Source organism: Acipenser ruthenus, chromosome 25, assembly GCF_902713425.1.
Source record: "Acipenser ruthenus chromosome 25, fAciRut3.2 maternal haplotype, whole genome shotgun sequence".
Taxonomy (NCBI): domain Eukaryota; kingdom Metazoa; phylum Chordata; class Actinopteri; order Acipenseriformes; family Acipenseridae; genus Acipenser; species Acipenser ruthenus.
In genome coordinates this window covers 105,335-125,530 of record NC_081213.1, presented here as the reverse complement: position 1 = coordinate 125,530, position 20,196 = coordinate 105,335, and the positions used below count along the sequence as shown (strand labels likewise).

The 20,196-nt window shown below is 52.6% G+C and overlaps 1 protein-coding gene across 2 annotated transcripts; it reads left to right on the top strand.

The window, feature by feature from the left end:
- The first annotated feature begins 1,698 nt into the window (after positions 1 to 1,698).
- Positions 1,699 to 20,186, top strand: LOC117971566 (protein argonaute-4). 2 transcript variants are annotated; one of them, XM_058999549.1, is made up of 18 exons: positions 1,699 to 1,929; positions 6,903 to 7,077; positions 8,190 to 8,310; positions 8,636 to 8,814; positions 9,017 to 9,153; positions 9,409 to 9,543; positions 9,927 to 10,014; positions 10,137 to 10,284; positions 10,371 to 10,490; positions 10,659 to 10,787; positions 11,435 to 11,568; positions 12,088 to 12,272; positions 12,564 to 12,723; positions 14,492 to 14,807; positions 15,065 to 15,199; positions 15,345 to 15,446; positions 15,704 to 15,903; positions 16,648 to 20,186. In XM_058999549.1, the coding sequence occupies exons 1-18, from the start codon at positions 1,911 to 1,913 to the stop codon at positions 16,754 to 16,756; spliced, it is 2,592 nt and encodes an 863-aa protein (XP_058855532.1). In that variant the 5' UTR covers positions 1,699 to 1,910; the 3' UTR covers positions 16,757 to 20,186. The 2 variants fall into 2 exon arrangements, with proteins under 2 accessions (XP_058855532.1, XP_058855531.1); XM_058999548.1 differs by having other exon boundaries at positions 10,659 to 10,820.
- The last annotated feature ends 10 nt before the right edge of the window (positions 20,187 to 20,196 follow it).

The following is a 20,196-nucleotide window of genomic DNA, read 5'->3' as shown; positions in this document are numbered from 1 at the left end:
TCTCCACTGTCAGAGATACGAAGCAGAGACAGATCCTGACCAAGTACAGGCTCAGTGACCACAGCCTGGCCATAGAGACAGGCAGACACAGGCAGACCTGGCTGCCCAGAGAAGATCGGCTCTGTGGTCACTGCGAGACAGGAGAGGTGGAAACTGAGATGCACTTTCTCCTACACTGTATAAAATACAGCCATATCAGAGAATCATTCTTCATTAAAATACAAGAAAAATATCCTCTTTTCAGACAAATGGCAGACTCAGAGAAACTTGCTGTCCTCCTAGGGGAGGGACACACAGCTCCACTGGCTGCCAAATATGTAGCCACCTGCCACAACCTGAGGGGCACGCAGTGACGGCACAATTTAATAGTTTCAATATCATTATTTCAATATTTCAATTTCTGTATTATTATTATTTATCTTCTATTTTATTTATTATTATTTTGTTACCATTGTTCCTTGTTTGTATATAGATGCATCTGTTCATAATATGTATGTATTTGCTTTGGCAACACTGTGGAAAATAAGTCATGCCAATAAAGCACTTTGAATTGAATTGAATTGAGTTCGCCTGCAGTACCTGGCAGCATCCACTAGATGGAGACAGTGAGCTTGCTTGCAGTAGCTTGCAGCATCCACCAGAGGGGGGGGCAGTGTGTTCTCTTGCAGTACCTGGCAGCATCCACCAGAGGGAAACAGTGAGCATGTCGGCACTACCTGGCAGTATCCACTGGAGGGAGACAGTGAGTTCGCCTGCAGTACCTGGCAGCATCCACCAGAGGGAGACAGTGAGTTCGCCTGCAGTACCTACAGCATCCACCAGAGGGAGACAGTGAGCATGTCGGCACTACCTGGCAGTATCCACTAGATGGGAACAGTAAGCTTGCTTGCAGTACCTGGCATTATCCACTGGAGGGAGATATCAGCTTGCCTGAATTACCTAGCAATATCCACAGACGGGCAATGTGCTTTTTGCAGTTTAAATGACCGTCGTCGGATACAGTCTATTTATTAACTTTTTATAAATCACAAAAATCGCGATTAAAATAAAACATATTAGTAATTGAAATGAATACTACTAATAATACTAATACTACTAATAATACTGATGATAACAGCTGTAAACGTAATTATGTGTTATATCAAGCTCTCACTCTGGCTGTAGTATCCGCAAATATCCACGGGAGGGGGCAGTGTGCCTCACTGGCTGCTTGTCTGCGCTGCCGGGTCTCTGTGCTGTAGTATGTGCTAAAGTCCACCAGAGGGGGCAGTGAGCCCGTGTCTGCGATATAAGTTAACATTTCATTTGCTGTGGCAGTGACGGTGTTTTACACGTTTCAGTGTCACTGCGGACGATACAGAAAAGACAGACTCAAGATGGAATACACTGACATTTTGACACAACGCTATAGAGTGATTTAGTATATGTCCCATTTCTAGTAGTCCTATTAAATATTTTTTTTGTGTTTAAAATACGAGCCCTGCTGTATTTTACAGAGCATTGTTTTCCGTTTGTGTTTTTAGCATTGGTTCTTACAGCAAGCACAGTGCGGCTTGTGTAAAGATCTTTCTTTCTTTCTTTCTTTCTTTCTTTCTTTCTTTCTTTCTTTCTTTCTTTCTTTCTTTCTTTCTTTCTTTATTTATTTATTTATTTTTTAAATCCCCAGCTCACGCTATTTATAATTTAAATCTCCCCAAGTGACACGCCCGGTCGCGCAGGCGCAGTGCTGCACGGACGTTCACAACGCGCATGCGCTCCCCTGCGCTTCAGATCGCCTTTAACTCAAACAGCGAGAGGAGCAACCCGAGTCTTTTAAATTAGTCGCATTCAGCTTCGCGATACCGCCCCCAATATCAGTACCGGTACGGAGCCACCAGGCCGGGACAGAGACGGAGAGCGAGCCCTCGGCCATGGAAGCGCTCGGACCCGGTAAGGAGCGGAACTGTGCGGGCGGGGGAGGCGGTGTGAGGGTGCCCGCTCGCCGGCTAGTCAGAGCACTCGGGAGCGGGGATTCGAAGGCCGCGGCTGTGTTTGTGTTTATTGTCGAAGCAGTGACAGGTTTAATTAAACAGATACATAAATAAATAAGTCAGATACTGTCAAAAACATAGTATAACTAAATATAACCGTTGAAAGGTGAGCTCGGCAGAGTCGGGAAGGGTTACGAGGGGAATGTAAATATCGTAGCATCGGCGATTCACGTCGCATTTAGCGAAGCTCTTCCGTCGGGACTCGAGTGGTTTGTCGGTGACGGGAAAGTCATTTCAAGCAGCCGCACGACACGGCCGCGCTCCGAGCTCCAGATAAAAGCAAGGCGATGATCTGTGTTTGTTTCCGGAGGTACAGTTGCTTGCTTGCCAGACTCTCGACTTCACCCGCTCGTTAACCCGAGCCCTGCGGCTCTCCTGGATCGCTTCACTGCCTCTGTTTCCTGGATGGCGTGTGTGTCGCTGTGTCTCTATGTAAATACAAATGCTGCTGTTTGTTTTTTTGTAGTATGCGCCGTGTCCCAGCAGGTAGGGAGGTCCTGCTGCTGCTGCTGCTGCTGGGAGGGAGCCGATCTTGCCGTATTGTTAATCCGAGGCGGGTGGGAGTCGAAATGCTGGTGTTTCAATCGGGTCTCGATACTACAACGCCTCTGTACGGTTAGGTAGAGACGGTGGTGGATGAGCAGCGCTCTCTGTCTCTCACACACACACGAAGGGAAGGCAGGGTAACAGACTGCAAAGCGATCCAAACGGACCCCGGGGTAGTTATTGCGGAGTGTAACACCCACCAGATTGGTATGTTGCTCAAGGCAGCCCAGAGCGTCTAGATTTACGTGCTAAATTTAGGTTCAAGTGAGTTTGAAAGCCTGTAGTCTGTGTTCCTCAGTGGTGAATAGGCCGGTCAGTGGGCGATACTCTGTGTGTGTGAAGGATATATGGTTTGGAATGTGATGTAGGGTGTAAGGGGTCTAGTTAAGCTGTCAGTTTTTGTAGAAGCTGTGATGGAGGTTGTAAGGGGTCTAGTTGATGTCAGTTTTTGTAGAAGCTGTGATGGAGGTTGTAAGGGGTCTAGTTAAGCTGTCAGTTTTTGTAGAAGCTGTGATGTAGGCTGTAAGGGGTCTAGTTAAGCTGTCAGTTTTTGTAGAAGCTGTGATGGAGGTTGTAAGGGGTCTAGTTGATGTCAGTTTTTGTAGAAGCTGTGATGGAGGTTGTAAGGGGTCTAGTTAAGCTGTCAGTTTTTGTAGAAGCTGTGATGTAGGCTGTAAGGGGTCTAGTTGATGTCAGTTTTTGTAGAAGCTGTGATGGAGGTTGTAAGGGGTCTAGTTGATGTCAGTTTTTGTAGAAGCTGTGATGGAGGTTGTAAGGGGTCTAGTTGATGTCAGTTTTTGTAGAAGCTGTGATGGAGGTTGTAAGGGGTCTAGTTGATGTCAGTTTTTGTAGAAGCTGTGATGGAGGTTGTAAGGGGTCTAGTTGATGTCAGTTTTTGTAGAAGCTGTGATGGAGGTTGTAAGGGGTCTAGTTGATGTCAGTTTTTGTAGAAGCTGTGATGGAGGTTGTAAGGGGTCTAGTTGATGTCAGTTTTTGTAGAAGCTGTGATGTAGGTTGTAAGGGGTCTAGTTAAGCTGTCAGTTTTTGTAGAAGCTGTGATGTAGGCTGTAAGGGGTCTAGTTAAGCTGTCAGTTTTTGTAGAAGCTGTGATGTAGGCTGTAAGGGGTCTAGTTAAGCTGTCAGTTTTTGTAGAAGCTGTGATGGAGGTTGTAAGGGGTCTAGTTAAGCTGTCAGTTTTTGTAGAAGCTGTGATGTAGGCTGTAAGGGGTCTAGTTAAGCTGTCAGTTTTTGTAGAAGCTGTGATGTAGGGTGTAAGGGGTCTAGTTGATGTCAGTTTTTGTAGAAGCTGTGATGTAGGGTGTAAGGGGTCTAGTTAAGCTGTCAGTTTTTGTAGAAGCTGTGATGGAGGTTGTAAGGGGTCTAGTTGATGTCAGTTTTTGTAGAAGCTGTAATGGAGGTTGTAAGGGGTCTAGTTAAGCTGTCAGTTTTTGTAGAAGCTGTGATGGAGGTTGTAAGGGGTCTAGTTGATGTCAGTTTTTGTAGAAGCTGTGATGGAGGTTGTAAGGGGTCTAGTTAAGCTGTCAGTTTTTGTAGAAGCTGTGATGTAGGCTGTAAGGGGTCTAGTTAAGCTGTCAGTTTTTGTAGAAGCTGTGATGTAGGCTGTAAGGGGTCTAGTTGATGTCAGTTTTTGTAGAAGCTGTAATGGAGGTTGTAAGGGGTCTAGTTAAGCTGTCAGTTTTTGTAGAAGCTGTGATGTAGGCTGTAAGGGGTCTAGTTGATGTCAGTTTTTGTAGAAGCTGTGATGGAGGTTGTAAGGGGTCTAGTTAAGCTGTCAGTTTTTGTAGAAGCTGTGATGGAGGTTGTAAGGGGTCTAGTTGATGTCAGTTTTTGTAGAAGCTGTAATGGAGGTTGTAAGGGGTCTAGTTAAGCTGTCAGTTTTTGTAGAAGCTGTGATGGAGGTTGTAAGGGGTCTAGTTGATGTCAGTTTTTGTAGAAGCTGTGATGTAGGCTGTAAGGGGTCTAGTTAAGCTGTCAGTTTTTGTATAGGCAGCTCCTGGTTTTCAGTGCTGGTTTGGTCTGTGCCAGTCGTTCCTCACAGGGAGTCGAATGGCCGCCCCCTGCCCAGCTCAGCCCTGTCACGGCAGCTGGAGTCGGAGGGTTATTTTTAAACCTGGCTTGCCCGGCTCTCTCTGCACCCGAGGCACAGCCAGTGACTGACCGCCTGCTTTAAACAGTGAGGCAGTGAGTATCCATTAGAACATGTGGATACAGGGTTACAAACTCACACCAGCCCTGCTGCTGCTGCTGCACCCAGTCCTGGGGTTCAGAGCTCCCCTCAATGAAGTCTATTATATAAATTATCAGGCGTTTGCTAATTAAACCGTTCCTCCCTCCTAGCTTAGTGAACAACAGAAACCAAGCTGTGACTTCATGCTGTGAGGAGTGCGATCGCTTCAGAGCGGTCTGTTCAGTGACTTCTTCATGCTGTGAGGAGTGCGGTCGCTTCAGAGCGGTCTGTTCAGTGACTTCATGCTGTGAGGAGTGCGGTCGCTTCAGAGCGGTCTGTTCAGTGACTTCATGCTGTGAGGAGTGCGGTCGCTTCAGAGCGGTCTGTTCAGTGACTTCTTCATGCTGTGAGGAGTGCGGTCGCTTCAGAGCGGTCTGTTCAGTGACTTCATGCTGTGAGGAGTGCGGTCGCTTCAGAGCGGTCTGTTCAGTGACTTCTTCATGCTGTGAGGAGTGCGGTCGCTTCAGAGCGGTCTGTTCAGTGACTTCATGCTGTGAGGAGTGCGGTCGCTTCAGAGCGGTCTGTTCAGTGACTTCATGCTGTGAGGAGTGCGGTCGCTTCAGAGCGGTCTGTTCAGTGACTTCATGCTGTGAGGAGTGCGGTCGCTTCAGAGCGGTCTGTTCAGTGACTTCATGCTGTGAGGAGTGCGGTCGCTTCAGAGCGGTCTGTTCAGTGACTTCATGCTGTGAGGAGTGCAGTCGCTTCAGAGCGGTCTGTTCAGTGACTTCTTCATGCTGTGAGGAGTGCGGTCGCTTCAGAGCGGTCTGTTCAGTGACTTCATGCTGTGAGGAGTGCGGTCGCTTCAGAGCGGTCTGTTCAGTGACTTCTTCATGATGTGAGGAGTGCGGTCGCTTCAGAGCGGTCTGTTCAGTGACTTCTTCATGCTGTGAGGAGTGCGGTCGCTTCAGAGCGGTCTGTTCAGTGACTTCATGCTGTGAGGAGTGCGGTCGCTTCAGAGCGGTCTGTTCAGTGACTTCTTCATGATGTGAGGAGTGCGGTCGCTGCAGAGCGGTCTGTTCAGTGACTTCTTCATGCTGTGAGGAGTGCGGTCGCTTCAGAGCGGTCTGTTCAGTGACTTCATGCTGTGAGGAGTGCGGTCGCTTCAGAGCGGTCTGTTCAGTGACTTCATGCTGTGAGGAGTGCGGTCGCTTCAGAGCGGTCTGTTCAGTGACTTCATGCTGTGAGGAGTGCGGTCGCTTCAGAGCGGTCTGTTCAGTGACTTCATGATGTGAGGAGTGCGGTCGCTTCAGAGCGGTCTGTTCAGTGACTTCTTCATGCTGTGAGGAGTGCGGTCGCTTCAGAGCGGTCTGTTCAGTGACTTCATGCTGTGAGGAGTGCGGTCGCTTCAGAGCGGTCTGTTCAGTGACTTCATGCTGTGAGGAGTGCGGTCGCTTCAGAGCGGTCTGTTCAGTGACTTCATGCTGTGAGGAGTGCGGTCGCTTCAGAACGGTCTGTTAAGTGACTTCTTCATGCTGTGAGGAGTGCGGTCGCTTCAGAGCGGTCTGTTCAGTGACTTCATGCTGTGAGGAGTGCGGTCGCTTCAGAGCGGTCTGTTCAGTGACTTCATGCTGTGAGGAGTGCGGTCGCTTCAGTGACTTCTTCATGCTGTGAGGGATTGGGATTGGATGGCACTGCTTTAGTTTAGCCAGGACAGAATTGGACCTGTGCTCCTTTGTGCTCCCTGTCTGTCTGTCTGTCTGGCCCCTGCGTTCCCCAGTAATCCTGGGAAGTTCACACACAGATTTGCTCCCCTGTCTCGTTCTCTCAGCACAGACGCACCCAGCCTTTGTTTTGTGTTAATTGTGTATGCTGGCATTTTATTGTTCTCAGTAATTAGACCAGCTCCCCCTCCTCTCCAGTCTTTGTGTTGTGTATTGGGGGCCTCTTCCTGTTCCTGACAAAGAGAGAGTGGGAGTGCAGTTTTAAAGCAGAGCTCCTGCTTGGGCTGAAATCCAGTGAAGCAGTATTGTCCCCTGATCAGGACTGCTGGCCTGTGTTATTTGTAACTCCTGTCATGGTTCCTGACCTCCTCTCCCTCTCTCTCCCCCCACCTCTCCCTCTCCCTCTCCCTCGCGCAGGACCCCCTCCCGCCCCCAGCTCCCTGTTCCAGCCGCCCCGCAGGCCCGGATTGGGTACGGTTGGGAAGCCGATCCGCCTGCTGGCCAATCACTTCCAGGTGCAGATCCCGAAGATCGACGTCTATCACTATGAGGTGGACATCAAGCCGGAGAAGAGGCCGCGCCGGGTCAACAGGTCAGCCCAGGACACAAACACAGATCTAGGCTCGCCAGCTTGCACTGGAGTAACACTCAGCCCTGTGGCATGGCTTCAGACTCTCACTGGCCTTGCTGCACCCAGTCTTGATTAGCCACAGTGTGTGTGGGTAACGGGCTCAGGTGTCTATTATTAAACTCATAGTGAAACCAGGAATGGGTCAAACTGCTGTGCAACAGGAGTTGTGTTTCCCTGAATAGTTCCTCCCTTGACCCCCTATTAGTAAATTACACAGGGTTGTGGGAGGGAGGGGCTGGCTGGGTTGTGGGAGGGAGGGGCTGGCTGGGTTGTGGGAGGGAGGGGCTGGCTGGGTTGTGGGAGGGAGGGGCTGGCTGGGGTGGGGCTGGCTGGGTTGTGGGAGGGAGGGGCTGGCTGGGGTGAGGGGCTGGCTGGGTTGTGGGAGGGAGGGGCTGGCTGGGTTGTGGGAGGGGCTGGCTGGGGTGAGGGGCTGGCTGGGTTGTGGGAGGGAGTGGTTGGCTGGGTTGTGGGAGGAAGGGGCTGGCTGGGGTGAGGAGCTGGCTGTGCTGTGGGAGGGAGGGGCTGGCTGTGCTGTGGGAGGGAGGGGCTGGCTGTGCTGTGGGAGGGAGGGGCTGGCTGGGGTGAGGGGCTGGCTGGGTTGTGGGAGGGGCTGGCTGGGGTGAGGGGCTTGCTGGGTTGTGGGAGGGAGGGGCTGGCTGGGTTGTGGGAGGGGCTGGCTGGGGTGAGGGGCTGGCTGGGTTGTGGGAGGGAGTGGTTGGCTGGGTTGTGGGAGGAAGGGGCTGGCTGGGGTGAGGAGCTGGCTGTGCTGTGGGAGGGAGGGGCTGGCTGTGCTGTGGGAGGGAGGGGCTGGCTGGGTTGTGGGAGGGAGGGGCTGGCTGGGGTGAGGGGCTGGCTGGGTTGTGGGAGGGGCTGGCTGGGGTGAGGGGCTGGCTGGGTTGTGGGAGGGAGGGGCTGGCTGGGTTGTGGGAGGAAGGGGCTGGCGGGAGGGAGGGGCTGGCTGGGCTGTGGGGGTGAGGGGCTGGCTGGGCTGTGGGGGTGAGGGGCTGGCTGGGCTGTGTCCTCACAGACCCCTGTGTTGCTGTGGATTGTATTGAGGGTCCTGTCTGTTTCAGGGAGGTGGTGGACACCATGGTGCGGCACTTCAAGATGCAGATTTTCGGAGACACTCAGCCCGGGTACGACGGGAAGAAGAACATGTACACGGCACAGCCGCTGCCTATCGGCCGGGACAGGGTGAGCACGGGTTCAAATATTAAAAACAACATGTAGCCCTATTGATGGGAGAGGCCCAGGCTGCGGTCAATTCCAATTCATTTTTTTCAATCCATTCCAAGCCGTCGTTGGTCAAAATCTCCGTGGGCAGTATTCTGTTAAAATGAGCTTCTCACAGTGGCAACACGTGACTTCAGTTGAAAACACTGTTGGCCAATTCAATTGTCTTCAAATGAAAACCGTCGAACAATCACAACAATTGTGTCTGGAATGTAAATTCGAGTTCCTGTGATGGAGCTGAATTGGGGATGGGAGCTGGGCTGATGGCTGTGCTTGCTGCTTCCAGGTTGATCTGGAGGTGACCCTGCCTGGCGAGGGGAAGGATCAGACCTTCAAGGTGTCGATCCAGTGGGTGTCAGTAGTGAGCCTGCAGATGTTGCTGGAGGCACTGTCGGGGAACCTTGAGGTCCCGGAGGACTCTGTGCAGGCCCTCGACGTCATCACCAGACACCTGCCGTCCATGAGGTAAACTCCCAGTATGAACCACTAACCCTGTATCCCAGTCTGTACTGCCAGTCCAGCACCACGGCTCCTGCTCCCAGTAAGCCAGGCTGTAAGCCCATCACTGACTCCTCCCTTTGCACCTCTGTCTCTGAGCTGCTGGCTCCCAGGGTGGGACTCTCCATGGTTCTTGAATGCATTGTTTTAATGTCTCTCCCCCTCACAGGTACACTCCAGTGGGGCGCTCCTTCTTCTCCCCTCCCGAGGGGTACTATCACCCGCTGGGCGGGGGCAGGGAGGTGTGGTTTGGATTCCACCAGTCCGTGCGGCCCGCCATGTGGAATATGATGCTGAACATAGACGGTAAGGGGATCGCTCCCGTTCAAAGAACAGATGACAGTCGGGAGGCATTTCTTTAATGAGATTCACCGAGTAGGGTGCCAGCTCCTAACTTCCTAAAGCCTCTGATGCTGCTTGTGCTCAGGTTTAGCTTGGTTTGTGGTTTTTGCGTGTTTGGTTGTTCTGTAAAGAGCTCGCCCCCCATGTTCAGAAAACCGCTTCGCTCCAGCTGCTTTTTCTAGCTGGTGTGAACGCTGCTCTCCTTTCTTTGTGTTTCAGTGTCGGCGACGGCTTTCTACCGCGCCCAGCCCGTCATCGAGTTCATGTGTGAAGTGCTGGATATTCAGAACATCAACGAGCAGACCAAGCCACTGACCGACTCTCAGCGCGTCAAGTTCACTAAAGAGATCAGAGGTGAGCGTGCCGGGCTGGGATCCCTGCGCGCTGTCAGAGCCGCTTCAGGGACGGGCGCTGCTACTTTCAAATCCCTCCTGGCCAATCAAAGCACCTGCACTGGCCTTAAAAACATGAGTCAGTAATGTGTTAAAACAAGTGTTAGTAAGGACTGCAACCTGGCTAAGCTGTGCAGCTGAGTTCACAAACATCCCATTACAAGGAGCGCAGCTGCTTGTTGGTGTTTTAAACGGCTGACGCTAGTCTCTGAATTAGAGAAGTCCTGTTTGTTTTTGTATGTTTCTGATTGGTGTTCTTGTACAAAGCCCAGGCTAGCTGGGCTGGTAGATCTGGTGAAGCGAGCCGTTTCTCTAGCCTGTCTGTTCTGCTTGCTCTGTCCCCAGGCCTGAAGGTGGAGGTGACTCACTGTGGGCAGATGAAGAGGAAATACCGAGTGTGCAACGTGACCCGTCGGCCCGCCAGCCACCAGACGTGAGTGCGCTCTGTACCTGCTGCAAATCCTCAACTGAACAGCAAGACTCTGTCGTGAAGAGTGTGCTTGTGTGAACGCTGCAGTGTCTCCAACTCTCCCCTTATCACTGTTCTCCCCTCAGGTTCCCTTTGCAGCTGGAGAACGGCCAGGCAATGGAGTGCACGGTGGCTCAGTACTTCAAACAGAAGTACAGCCTGCAGCTCAAGTACCCGCACCTGCCCTGCCTGCAGGTGGGCCAGGAGCAGAAGCACACCTACCTGCCCCTGGAGGTAAGACAGACAGACAGGTCATTGCGTAGCCCTGAAGGGAAGCAGCCCGGGCCGAGGAGGGGAACTGATTCTCTTGTACCCTGCAGGTGTGTAACATCGTAGCGGGGCAGCGCTGTATCAAGAAACTGACGGATAATCAGACTTCCACCATGATCAAAGCGACCGCGCGCTCTGCACCCGACAGGCAGGAGGAGATCAGCAGGCTGGTGAGTGTCTGACACACAGAACAGCAGCAACAGTGTTTAACAATGCACTGCTTTATTGACAGGACTAGGTTCTCTCTCTCAGTGTTTAACAGTGTCACAGTACTGCTTTAGTGACAGGACTAGGTTCTCTCCTCTCAACAGTTTTTGCTCCTTCGCCCTCCTCCGCAGGTGAAGAGTAACAGCATGGTGGGCGGGCCAGACCCCTACCTGAAAGAGTTCGGCATCGTGGTCCACAACGACATGACCGAGGTGACAGGGCGGGTCCTCCCAGCGCCCATGCTGCAGTACGGGGGCCGGGTGAGTACAGAGACTGGGAGGGACTGTGGCAGGGTGAGTACTGGAAGATACTGTGCAGGGTGAGGACGGGGATTGGGTTTGTGCTGTGACTGGGAGTGTGTGTGGGGCAGGCTGCGGGAACTAGTATGGACTGGGATTGTGGATGTCTTTGTACTGGGATTGTGATGGGTCTGGGATTGTGCCAACGCGGGGATGGAAATAAGACTCCTGCTGCATAGCAGTTTCACCCATTCTAGGTTTTACTGGGAGCTTGAGTTGTCACAGTGTACACGTTACAAGCTCAAGTGTGTTCTGTTAAACTGGCTTCGCTGTGTAATGGGAGTCTTGTTTCTTGCAATGTGATACTGAGGCAGGGTGGAGAGGCATGGAAAGACTGGGAGTGTGTGGCTGGATGGGGGTGTGTGTGGGTGGGATGGAGGGAGGGGCTGTGGTGGGTGGGACTGGGAGGGGCTGTGGTGGGTGGGACTGGGAGGGGCTGTGGTGGGTGGGACTGGGAGGGCGGGGCTGGTGGGTGTGTTTAGAATGTGGGTTCAGCTGACTGATCTCAGTATTGTGGGGTTGTCTGCATTAAGGGGTTATGGGGGGTGAATGTTTGTCTCCCTTTAATAGGGAGGGGCACTAAAAAGAGAGTGACTCTTGTTCCTCAGAATAAAACGGTGGCCACACCAAACCAGGGCGTGTGGGACATGCGGGGGAAGCAGTTCTACGCTGGCATCGAGATCAAGGTGTGGGCTGTGGCCTGCTTCGCGCCGCAGAAACAGTGCAGAGAAGACCTGCTCAAGTAAGTGCCGGTCTGACGTGCCTGCCGAGTAACTGATCCAGTTCTGCAGCGCCCCGCCCCCCAGGTCCGAAGCTAGCATTGCTGACGTTTCTGAACTTGGCCCCACTTTCTCAAAGTTGAAATGAATTGTAGTTCTGAAAGACGCTTCTCTTGCCAATGGCAATGCCCTCCTTGTGTGTGTTGATTTTTGCCTCTCCTCTCGGCCCGGGGTTTACTTCCTGACCGCCTCTTCCACAGGGCCAGGCAACAGACTCTCTGCAAGGCGGGCTCGGGGCCAGAGTGTCTCTAACGTGGACAGAATCCTTTCCATCAATTAGCTTGTGAACTACTGAATGTGTAGATAGACAGGATCCTAAAAGCCCTCTCGTGTGATCCTGTAAATGCATCGTGTCGCTCACACGCCCCGGAGTTTCCTCCCCAATCTCTGCGTTTCTCTCGTTTTGCTCGGATCGCTGGTGCTCCTGGGGGCCGAGGGGCTGTTGTGAGGAGGTTGTTTGACTGATTTCTTTCCCCTCTCAGGAGCTTCACTGACCAGCTGCGCAAGATCTCCAAGGACGCGGGGATGCCTATCCAGGGCCAGCCCTGCTTCTGTAAATATGCGCAGGGTGCTGACAGCGTGGAGCCCATGTTCAAGCACTTAAAGATGTCCTACGTGGGCCTGCAGCTGATCGTGGTGATCCTGCCTGGAAAGACTCCAGTCTACGGTATGTGAGGAGGGAGAGAGAGAGAGAGGTGGTGTTTTTAAAAACTGGTTTCTATATCCAGTAACAGGGATGGAAATAAGACTCCTATTGCATAGCAGCTTCACCCGTTCCAGGTTTTAATGTACACTTGATTTAACAAGCTCAGTTGTCTTATTAAACTCCCAGTAAAACCAGGAATGGATTAAACTGCTATGCAATGGGTCTTACTCCCATCCCTACAGTGATCTTTCTTGTGCTCTAGAAGGTGCTCTTGGCTGTGCTTTTTCACTCTCGCTCTCTGTGTCCCCTCAGCGGAGGTGAAGCGTGTGGGAGACACTCTCCTGGGAATGGCCACTCAGTGCGTTCAGGTGAAGAATGTGGTGAAGACCTCCCCCCAGACCCTCTCCAACCTCTGCCTGAAAATCAACGCCAAGCTGGGGGGCATTAACAACGTCCTGGTCCCGCACCAGCGGTGAGCATCCCACCAAGAATGATCAGGCAAACTGATAGGAGACAGGAAATGGATTTCGCATGGTGGGCTTTCTCCTGTGGGTGTGAGGGCTGTAGATGCAAGCCCTAAGCTGACTCCTGCAGTATCGCAGGGATGGAAAGAAGACTCCATTGCAGAGCAGGTTCACCCATTCCAGGTTTTACTGCTGCCAGCTTGAGTAGCCAGTGTGTAGAGGTAACAAGCTCAAGCGAGTTATTAAACTCCTAGTAAAACCAGGAATGGATCAAACTGCTGTGCAGTGGGACTCTTCTTTCCATCCCTGTATTGTATGGGTGGGTGGCAGGGTTCCAGCTGTCCCTGATTTGTAACTCTCCCCTCCCTGTGTGATCCTCCTGGCTGTGCTGATCTTCCTCTCCCCTCCCTGTGTGATCCTCCTGGCTGTGCTGATCTTCCTCTCCCCTCCCTGTGTGATCCTCCTGGCTGTGCTGATTGTAACTCTCCCCTCCCTGTGTGATCCTCCTGGCTGTGCTGATTGTAACTCTCCCCTCCCTGTGTGATCCTCCTGGCTGTGCTGATTGTACTCTCCCCTCCCTGTGTGATCCTCCTGGCTGTGCTGATCTTCCTCACCCCTCCCTGTGTGATCCTCCTGGCTGTGTGCTGATCTTCCTCACCCCTTCCTGTGTGATCCTCCTGGCTGTGCTGATTGTAACTCTCCCCTCCCTGTGTGATCCTCCTGGCTGTGCTGATTGTACTCTCCCCTCCCTGTGTGATCCTCCTGGCTGTGCTGATCTTCCTCTCCCCTCCCTGTGTGATCCTCCTGGCTGTGCTGATCTTCCTCTCCTCTCCCTGTGTGATCCTCCTGGCTGTGCTGATCTTCCTCTCCCCTCCCTGTGTGATCCTCCTGGCTGTGCTGATTGTAACTCTCCCCTCCCTGTGTGATCCTCCTGGCTGTGCTGATCTTCCTCTCCTCTCCCTGTGTGATCCTCCTGGCTGTGCTGATCTTCCTCTCCCCTCCCTGTGTGATCCTCCTGGCTGTGCTGATCTTCCTCTCCCCTCCCTGTGTGATCCTCCTGGCTGTGCTGATTGTAACTCTCCCCTCCCTGTGTGATCCTCCTGGCTGTGCTGATTGTAACTCTCCCCTCCCTGTGTGATCCTCCTGGCTGTGCTGATTGTACTCTCCCCTCCCTGTGTGATCCTCCTGGCTGTGCTGATCTTCCTCACCCCTCCCTGTGTGATCCTCCTGGCTGTGTGCTGATCTTCCTCACCCCTTCCTGTGTGATCCTCCTGGCTGTGCTGATTGTAACTCTCCCCTCCCTGTGTGATCCTCCTGGCTGTGCTGATTGTACTCTCCCCTCCCTGTGTGATCCTCCTGGCTGTGCTGATCTTCCTCTCCCCTCCCTGTGTGATCCTCCTGGCTGTGCTGATCTTCCTCTCCTCTCCCTGTGTGATCCTCCTGGCTGTGCTGATCTTCCTCTCCCCTCCCTGTGTGATCCTCCTGGCTGTGCTGATTGTAACTCTCCCCTCCCTGTGTGATCCTCCTGGCTGTGCTGATCTTCCTCTCCTCTCCCTGTGTGATCCTCCTGGCTGTGCTGATCTTCCTCTCCCCTCCCTGTGTGATCCTCCTGGCTGTGCTGATCTTCCTCTCCCCTCCCTGTGTGATCCTCCTGGCTGTGCTGATTGTAACTCTCCCCTCCCTGTGTGATCCTCCTGGCTGTGCTGATTGTAACTCTCCCCTCCCTGTGTGATCCTCCTGGCTGTGCTGATCTTCCTCTCCCCTCCCTCTCCGCAGCCCCTCTGTGTTCCAGCAGCCCGTGATCTTCCTGGGGGCGGACGTCACGCACCCCCCTGCTGGCGACGGGAAGAAGCCCTCGATCGCAGCGGTGGTGGGCAGCATGGACGGGCACCCCAGCCGCTACTGTGCCACGGTGAGGGTGCAGACGTCACGGCAGGACCTGTCCCAGGACCAGCTCTTCAGCCAGGAGGTGATCCAGGACCTCACCAACATGGTGCGGGAGCTGCTCATCCAGTTCTACAAGTCGACCCGCTTCAAACCCACCAGGATCATCTACTACCGTGGGGGAGTGTCCGAGGGGCAGATGAAACAGGTGTGCAGGGGGCGAGGGCTGAGGGGTGCGTGTTTAGACAATCTAAACACGTTGATTATTTGGAGAAACCATTCAAGCTCCCATCTGTTCACGCTCTAGTCTTCCTGTCTTCTTGGGCTTGTGATGCCGTGCTTCGCTTTGCTGCTCCAAGATACAATCCTCATTAATGCACTACTTGTGTTAAAAGGCCACACTTTAAACCGGGTGTGTGTTTAAAAAGACGCTTCTCTCTCTCGGTACTCCGTGTGCCTGTGTAGGTGGCCTGGCCGGAGCTGATTGCCATTCGGAAAGCCTGCATCAGCCTGGAGGAGGACTACCGGCCCGGCATCACCTACATCGTGGTGCAGAAACGCCACCACACCCGGCTGTTCTGCAGTGACAAGAGCGAGAGGGTGAGACTGTGGACAGGGCTGACTCTGTGTGGGGGTGTGTGCGGGGGTGGTTGTGGGGGGTGTGTGGGGGTGGGGGTGTTTGTGGGTGGGGAGGTGGTGTGTCGGAGGTCCTGGTCTCCAGTTTCTCATTCTCATCTCTATTCAGGTTGGGAAGAGTGGGAACGTTCCCGCTGGCACCACAGTGGACAGCACTATCACCCACCCATCTGAGTTTGACTTCTACTTGTGCAGCCACGCTGGGATTCAGGTAGGGGGCTGGGGGAGAGGGTTGGGGGCAGAGATCGTTCCCAAGGCTTAAAACCTTTTCGTACTTCGTTAGCAGAACATCTGTCTTGGACTTGTGTAACGGCGACGTGCCTCGGAGAGTAACTCTGGTACTCTCCGTGACGAAGGCCAGCCTGCACAGACAAGCCCACCTTTGCCTTGTTTGTCACACCTGTTGAGCACAGCCAGTGACTGACCTGGTGTGGAGCTGAACTCCCTGTATCGTGTCTCTCCTCTCAGGGCACCAGCCGCCCCTCTCACTACCACGTGTTGTGGGATGACAACTGCTTCACTGCGGACGAGCTGCAGCTCCTCACCTACCAGCTGTGCCACACGTACGTGCGCTGCACCCGCTCCGTCTCCATCCCCGCGCCCGCTTACTACGCGAGGCTGGTGGCGTTCCGAGCGCGGTACCACCTGGTGGACAAGGACCACGACAGGTGAGAGCCGGGGAGGGAGGTGGGGCTCTGGGTCTGTCCAGTCACTGTCCTCAGTATTGAAATACCTCCGTGCAGTGTGACCCCCTGTTTTGTTGGTGCTCGGTGTGACCCCCTGTTTTGTTGGTGCTCGGTGTGACCCCCTGTTTGTTGGTGCTCGGTGTGACCCCCTGTTTGTTGGTGCTCGGTGTGACCCCCTGTTTTGTTGGTGCTTGGTGTGACCCCCTGTTTTGTTGGTGCTCGGTGTGACCCCCTGTTTTGTTGGTGCTCGGTGTGACCCCCTGTTTTGTTGGTGCTCGGTGTGACCCCCTGTTTTGTTGGTGCTCGGTGTGACCCCCTGTTTTGTTGGTGCTCGGTGTGACCCCCTGTTTTGTTGGTGCTCGGTGTGACCCCCTGTTTTGTTGGTGCTCGGTGTGACCCCCTGTTTTGTTGGTGCTCGGTGTGACCCCCTGTTTTGTTGGTGCTCGGTGTGACCCCCTGTTTTGTTGGTGCTCGGTGTGACCCCCTGTTTTGTTGGTGCTCGGTGTGACCCCCTGTTTTGTTGGTGCTCGGTGTGACCCCCTGTTTTGTTGGTGCTCGGTGTGACCCCCTGTTTTGTTGGTGCTCGGTGTGACCCCCTGTTTTGTTGGTGCTCGGTGTGACCCCCTGTTTTGTTGGTGCTCGGTGTGACCCCCTGTTTTGTTGGTGCTCGGTGTGACCCCCCTGTTTGTTGGTGCTCGGTGTGACCCCTCTTTGTCTCGTTTGCAGTGCCGAAGGCAGTCATGTTTCTGGACAGAGTAATGGCCGGGACCCCCTGGCCCTGGCGAAGGCTGTGCAGATTCACTACGACACCCAGCACACCATGTACTTCGCCTGAGACCTGCAGCTCAGCCCTCCGGCCAGCAGACGGCGCTGTCTCTCTAGCTCTCCAGCACACCACAGCAGTTTTGACGCCAGCAGACCTGGGCCCCCTGTCCAGTTCAAGCGGGCCGGGCCATATTTTTAAATTTTTTTACAGACCGCTTCCTACCAGCAATCCCAGGATTCCACTGCGGCCGCACTGAGAGCCAGGTTCTAATGCACGGGCACACACTGAGCCACTGGATCTTTACTGGACACTGATCTCCGATCGGAAGCACTAGACAGGACGGACTTTCTCTTCACCGCTACCAGGAGTTTATATTTTTACCTCAAGGCGTGACGGACCCCCGGGTCCTGAGATTTTAAACAAGGGTTTGCATGAAATGTTTTTAATGTCGTCGTTGCGTATTTCAAGTCTCTGCATTTTTAAAATGTCTTTGAACTCTTCCCTTTCTTTGTGTTTGTAAACGAGGTGTCCTTGGTGCGAGTTTCCCTTCCCTTTCTCTCCCATGTTGTTGTGTGAGTGATCGCGTGCGTGTGCGTGTGCGTGCGTGTGTGTTTTGAGTACAGACATGTTATTACGTCTGTTGCAGGACAGGCTACAGAATCGTAAAGGGAAACGTAAGGAATTGAACTGCTGTAAATGCCTCATGTGTTTTCTCTTTCTTTTATAACTAAGACAATTTTTCCAGGCTTCTTGAAGCCAGCGTTGTGTGTAGCAGTGTCTCTGTTCTGCCCTCGTACCCGAGCCCTTGGCATTCTTTCATTTGGGGTGGATTGGGGGCACTTTCTCTGTTCTCAGGTCAGCCAAAAATATGGCAGGTCCATATAGCAGCCATATAGACTGTGCAGACGCAGCTTTTCAGCATCCCAACAGCACTCTGGCTTCATCCTCCGAGCGGATTACTCATTTATACAGTCAGGCTTTTAATGTGATTTCAGTTGTCTGATGGATTGTGCAGCTTGGCTGGTGAGGGATAGGGTCAGGGTGAGGGTGAGGGGTGAGGTGAGCGTTTGGGTTTGGGTTTGGGTGAGGGACTCGAGTCCTGTCTGCCCCAGGACTGTATCTTATGATTTTCAGTTGGCTGGTGGATTGTCTCCCAGCCTCATTCTCCAGCTTTGTAATCGCTGTTTCTTACAGGAGATTGCCTCTTCATTGCAGGAGCTTCACAGTTGAACTCTTTCATTAGTTTGATGTTTGTTGTTTAGTCTGTTCATGACATCTGTAACACAGGGCATTGAGGAGAAGCACTCTGGGGCTAATAATACAATTTAGCTTCTCCATCTTTGAAGTAAAATACCCCAAATCTCTTCGGACTTCACTAGAACTGACGGGCCAGGCTGCTGTCGTGTGTGTGTGAGCGAGTGATGGAGTAGCCAGAGCTGCTGTTGAGAGCTCAGCCCTCTTCAGCGGAGGGGCTCGCAGGCCAGGGAGAGTCATGGAGAGAGCAGAGAGGACTAGAACACGGGCTGGGGCTGCAGCATTCAAACCGAGGGCTTAGACTAGGGGGCAAGGACAATCTGCAGGTTAGGGGCAACGAGTTCTTTAATTTGAGACAATGTATAGTATTTATATCAAATATATGTATATACACAGTATGTGTGTCTGTGGTGTGTTTGAAATTATTATAACATCCAGTAAAAAAAAAAAAAAAAAAAAGCTAAGCACTGCCCCACAGCAGCAGCAGTTACTGAGCGACGCAGCTGCATGCTTTTAACAGGAGCGACTTCATATTCAACCACTGGATAATAAACCGTGTGTGAAGCTGCGGGTTTGAACTGGACCTGTGCGTGCGTGTGTGTGTGTGTGTGCGTGTGTGTGTGTGCGTGTGCTCGCGCACGCAGGAGAGTCACAGAGGCTCTGGTGGGGATATACATGCAATAAGGAGGATTGTGGATAATTGAGAGTGATTTCAGTAAAGGATGATCTATTTAAATAGGAAAGTGCTGCTGAATTTGCATCCATTTCTCTCTTTTTTTGTGGAGAGCTGTTTGAAAATGCAGTGCTCAGTCTAAAGGGTCGTTTAAAACCGGCAGAAAATGGTGTAACAGCGACACCTTGTGGATAAAGTTGGTTAGTACAAGTAAATTCAGCAGCAGAGAATTCTCCTGATTTGAAAACTGCAATACTCAATGAAGCTGAAAGTAGCGATAGAATGGAGGGGGGGGGGGGGGGTCCATTGTGGGCAATACAACTTTTCCAGTTTTACAGATTTTTATCGTTGCGAAGCAATATTAAAGTAAAATAATGAAGCTATAATTCTTCTCTTGGGAGTGGCTGTTTAAAGGACTCTTGGGTTTTGTGCTGCAGTTGCTTGTTTTGCTCGTATCAATCAGTGGGAAATGTGCATTTTGTAGGAGTAGCTTGTAGGCTTTTCAGAACAAACTCTCTGCTCTCGCATGCCACCATTTTGTTACGTAATAAGTTTTAATCTCACTTTGTAAATGTTTGTTTGTAGTTCACAACTGTTGTAGCCGAGCAATACGAGAAGGTGCTGCAGTTCAGTGATGCAAGGTGCAGCACAAAGGGCAGATCCAGGAGCCAGCCACGGGAAGCTATTCACTGTGGAAAAGCCAGCCTTTTACCAGAGCCAAACGAGGTACTTCAGACGCACTCTGTGACGCTGGGCTTATTTTCTATAAAACGTACGCTGGGTAGCTTCTTGTGGAGCAGTGGCTCCAGTTTCTGCCCGTGTTCCTTCCTGTTTCTTTGTGGCTGGCACCAAATCTGAAACCCTTGACAGAGCCCTGCGCGGGGGAAGCCTCTGGCTGCAGAGCCCTGCGCGGGGGGAGCCTCTGGCTGCAGAGCCCTGCGAGGGGGGAGCCTCTGGCTGCAGAGCCCTGCGCGGGGGGAGCCTCTGGCTGCAGAGCCCTGCGCGGGGGGAGCCTCTGGCTGCAGAGCCCTGCGCGGGGGAAGCCTCTGGCTGCAGAGCCCTGCGCGGGGGGAGCCTCTGGCTGCAGAGCCCTGCGCGGGGGGAGCCTCTGGCTGCAGAGCCCTGCGGGGGGGAAGCCTCTGGCTGCAGAGCCCTGCGTGGGGGAAGCCTCTGACTGTAGAGGGCGTGTCACCTGGTCCACAAGTTTGTGCTGCAAAAGTTCCAAATTCCACAATCTTACTATTAAATGAGTTAGTTTGCTACATATTTGATAAGTTTCTTGTAATTGTATTTGTTCCTATGCTGATGTTTTAGATCTGTATTGTTTCGTAGTGTTCTGAATGGGTTTCTTTGTTTGACTGTGGCTGTGAGTGTGTGTCCAGTAGCAACATGAGGGGCTCTCTGTCCCTGACCCGGTGGGAAGGCGTCACGCCCGCTCACTTCAACAAGGGGCCCACCATTGCTGCATTGCTATGTGAATCTCTGTGTTTTTTTCTCTTTTATAGCCTGCAGGGATTATATTTTATTTGTGTTCATGTGAAAAGTAATAAAGTGGTATTTTATGCCTCGTGACACGTCTGTC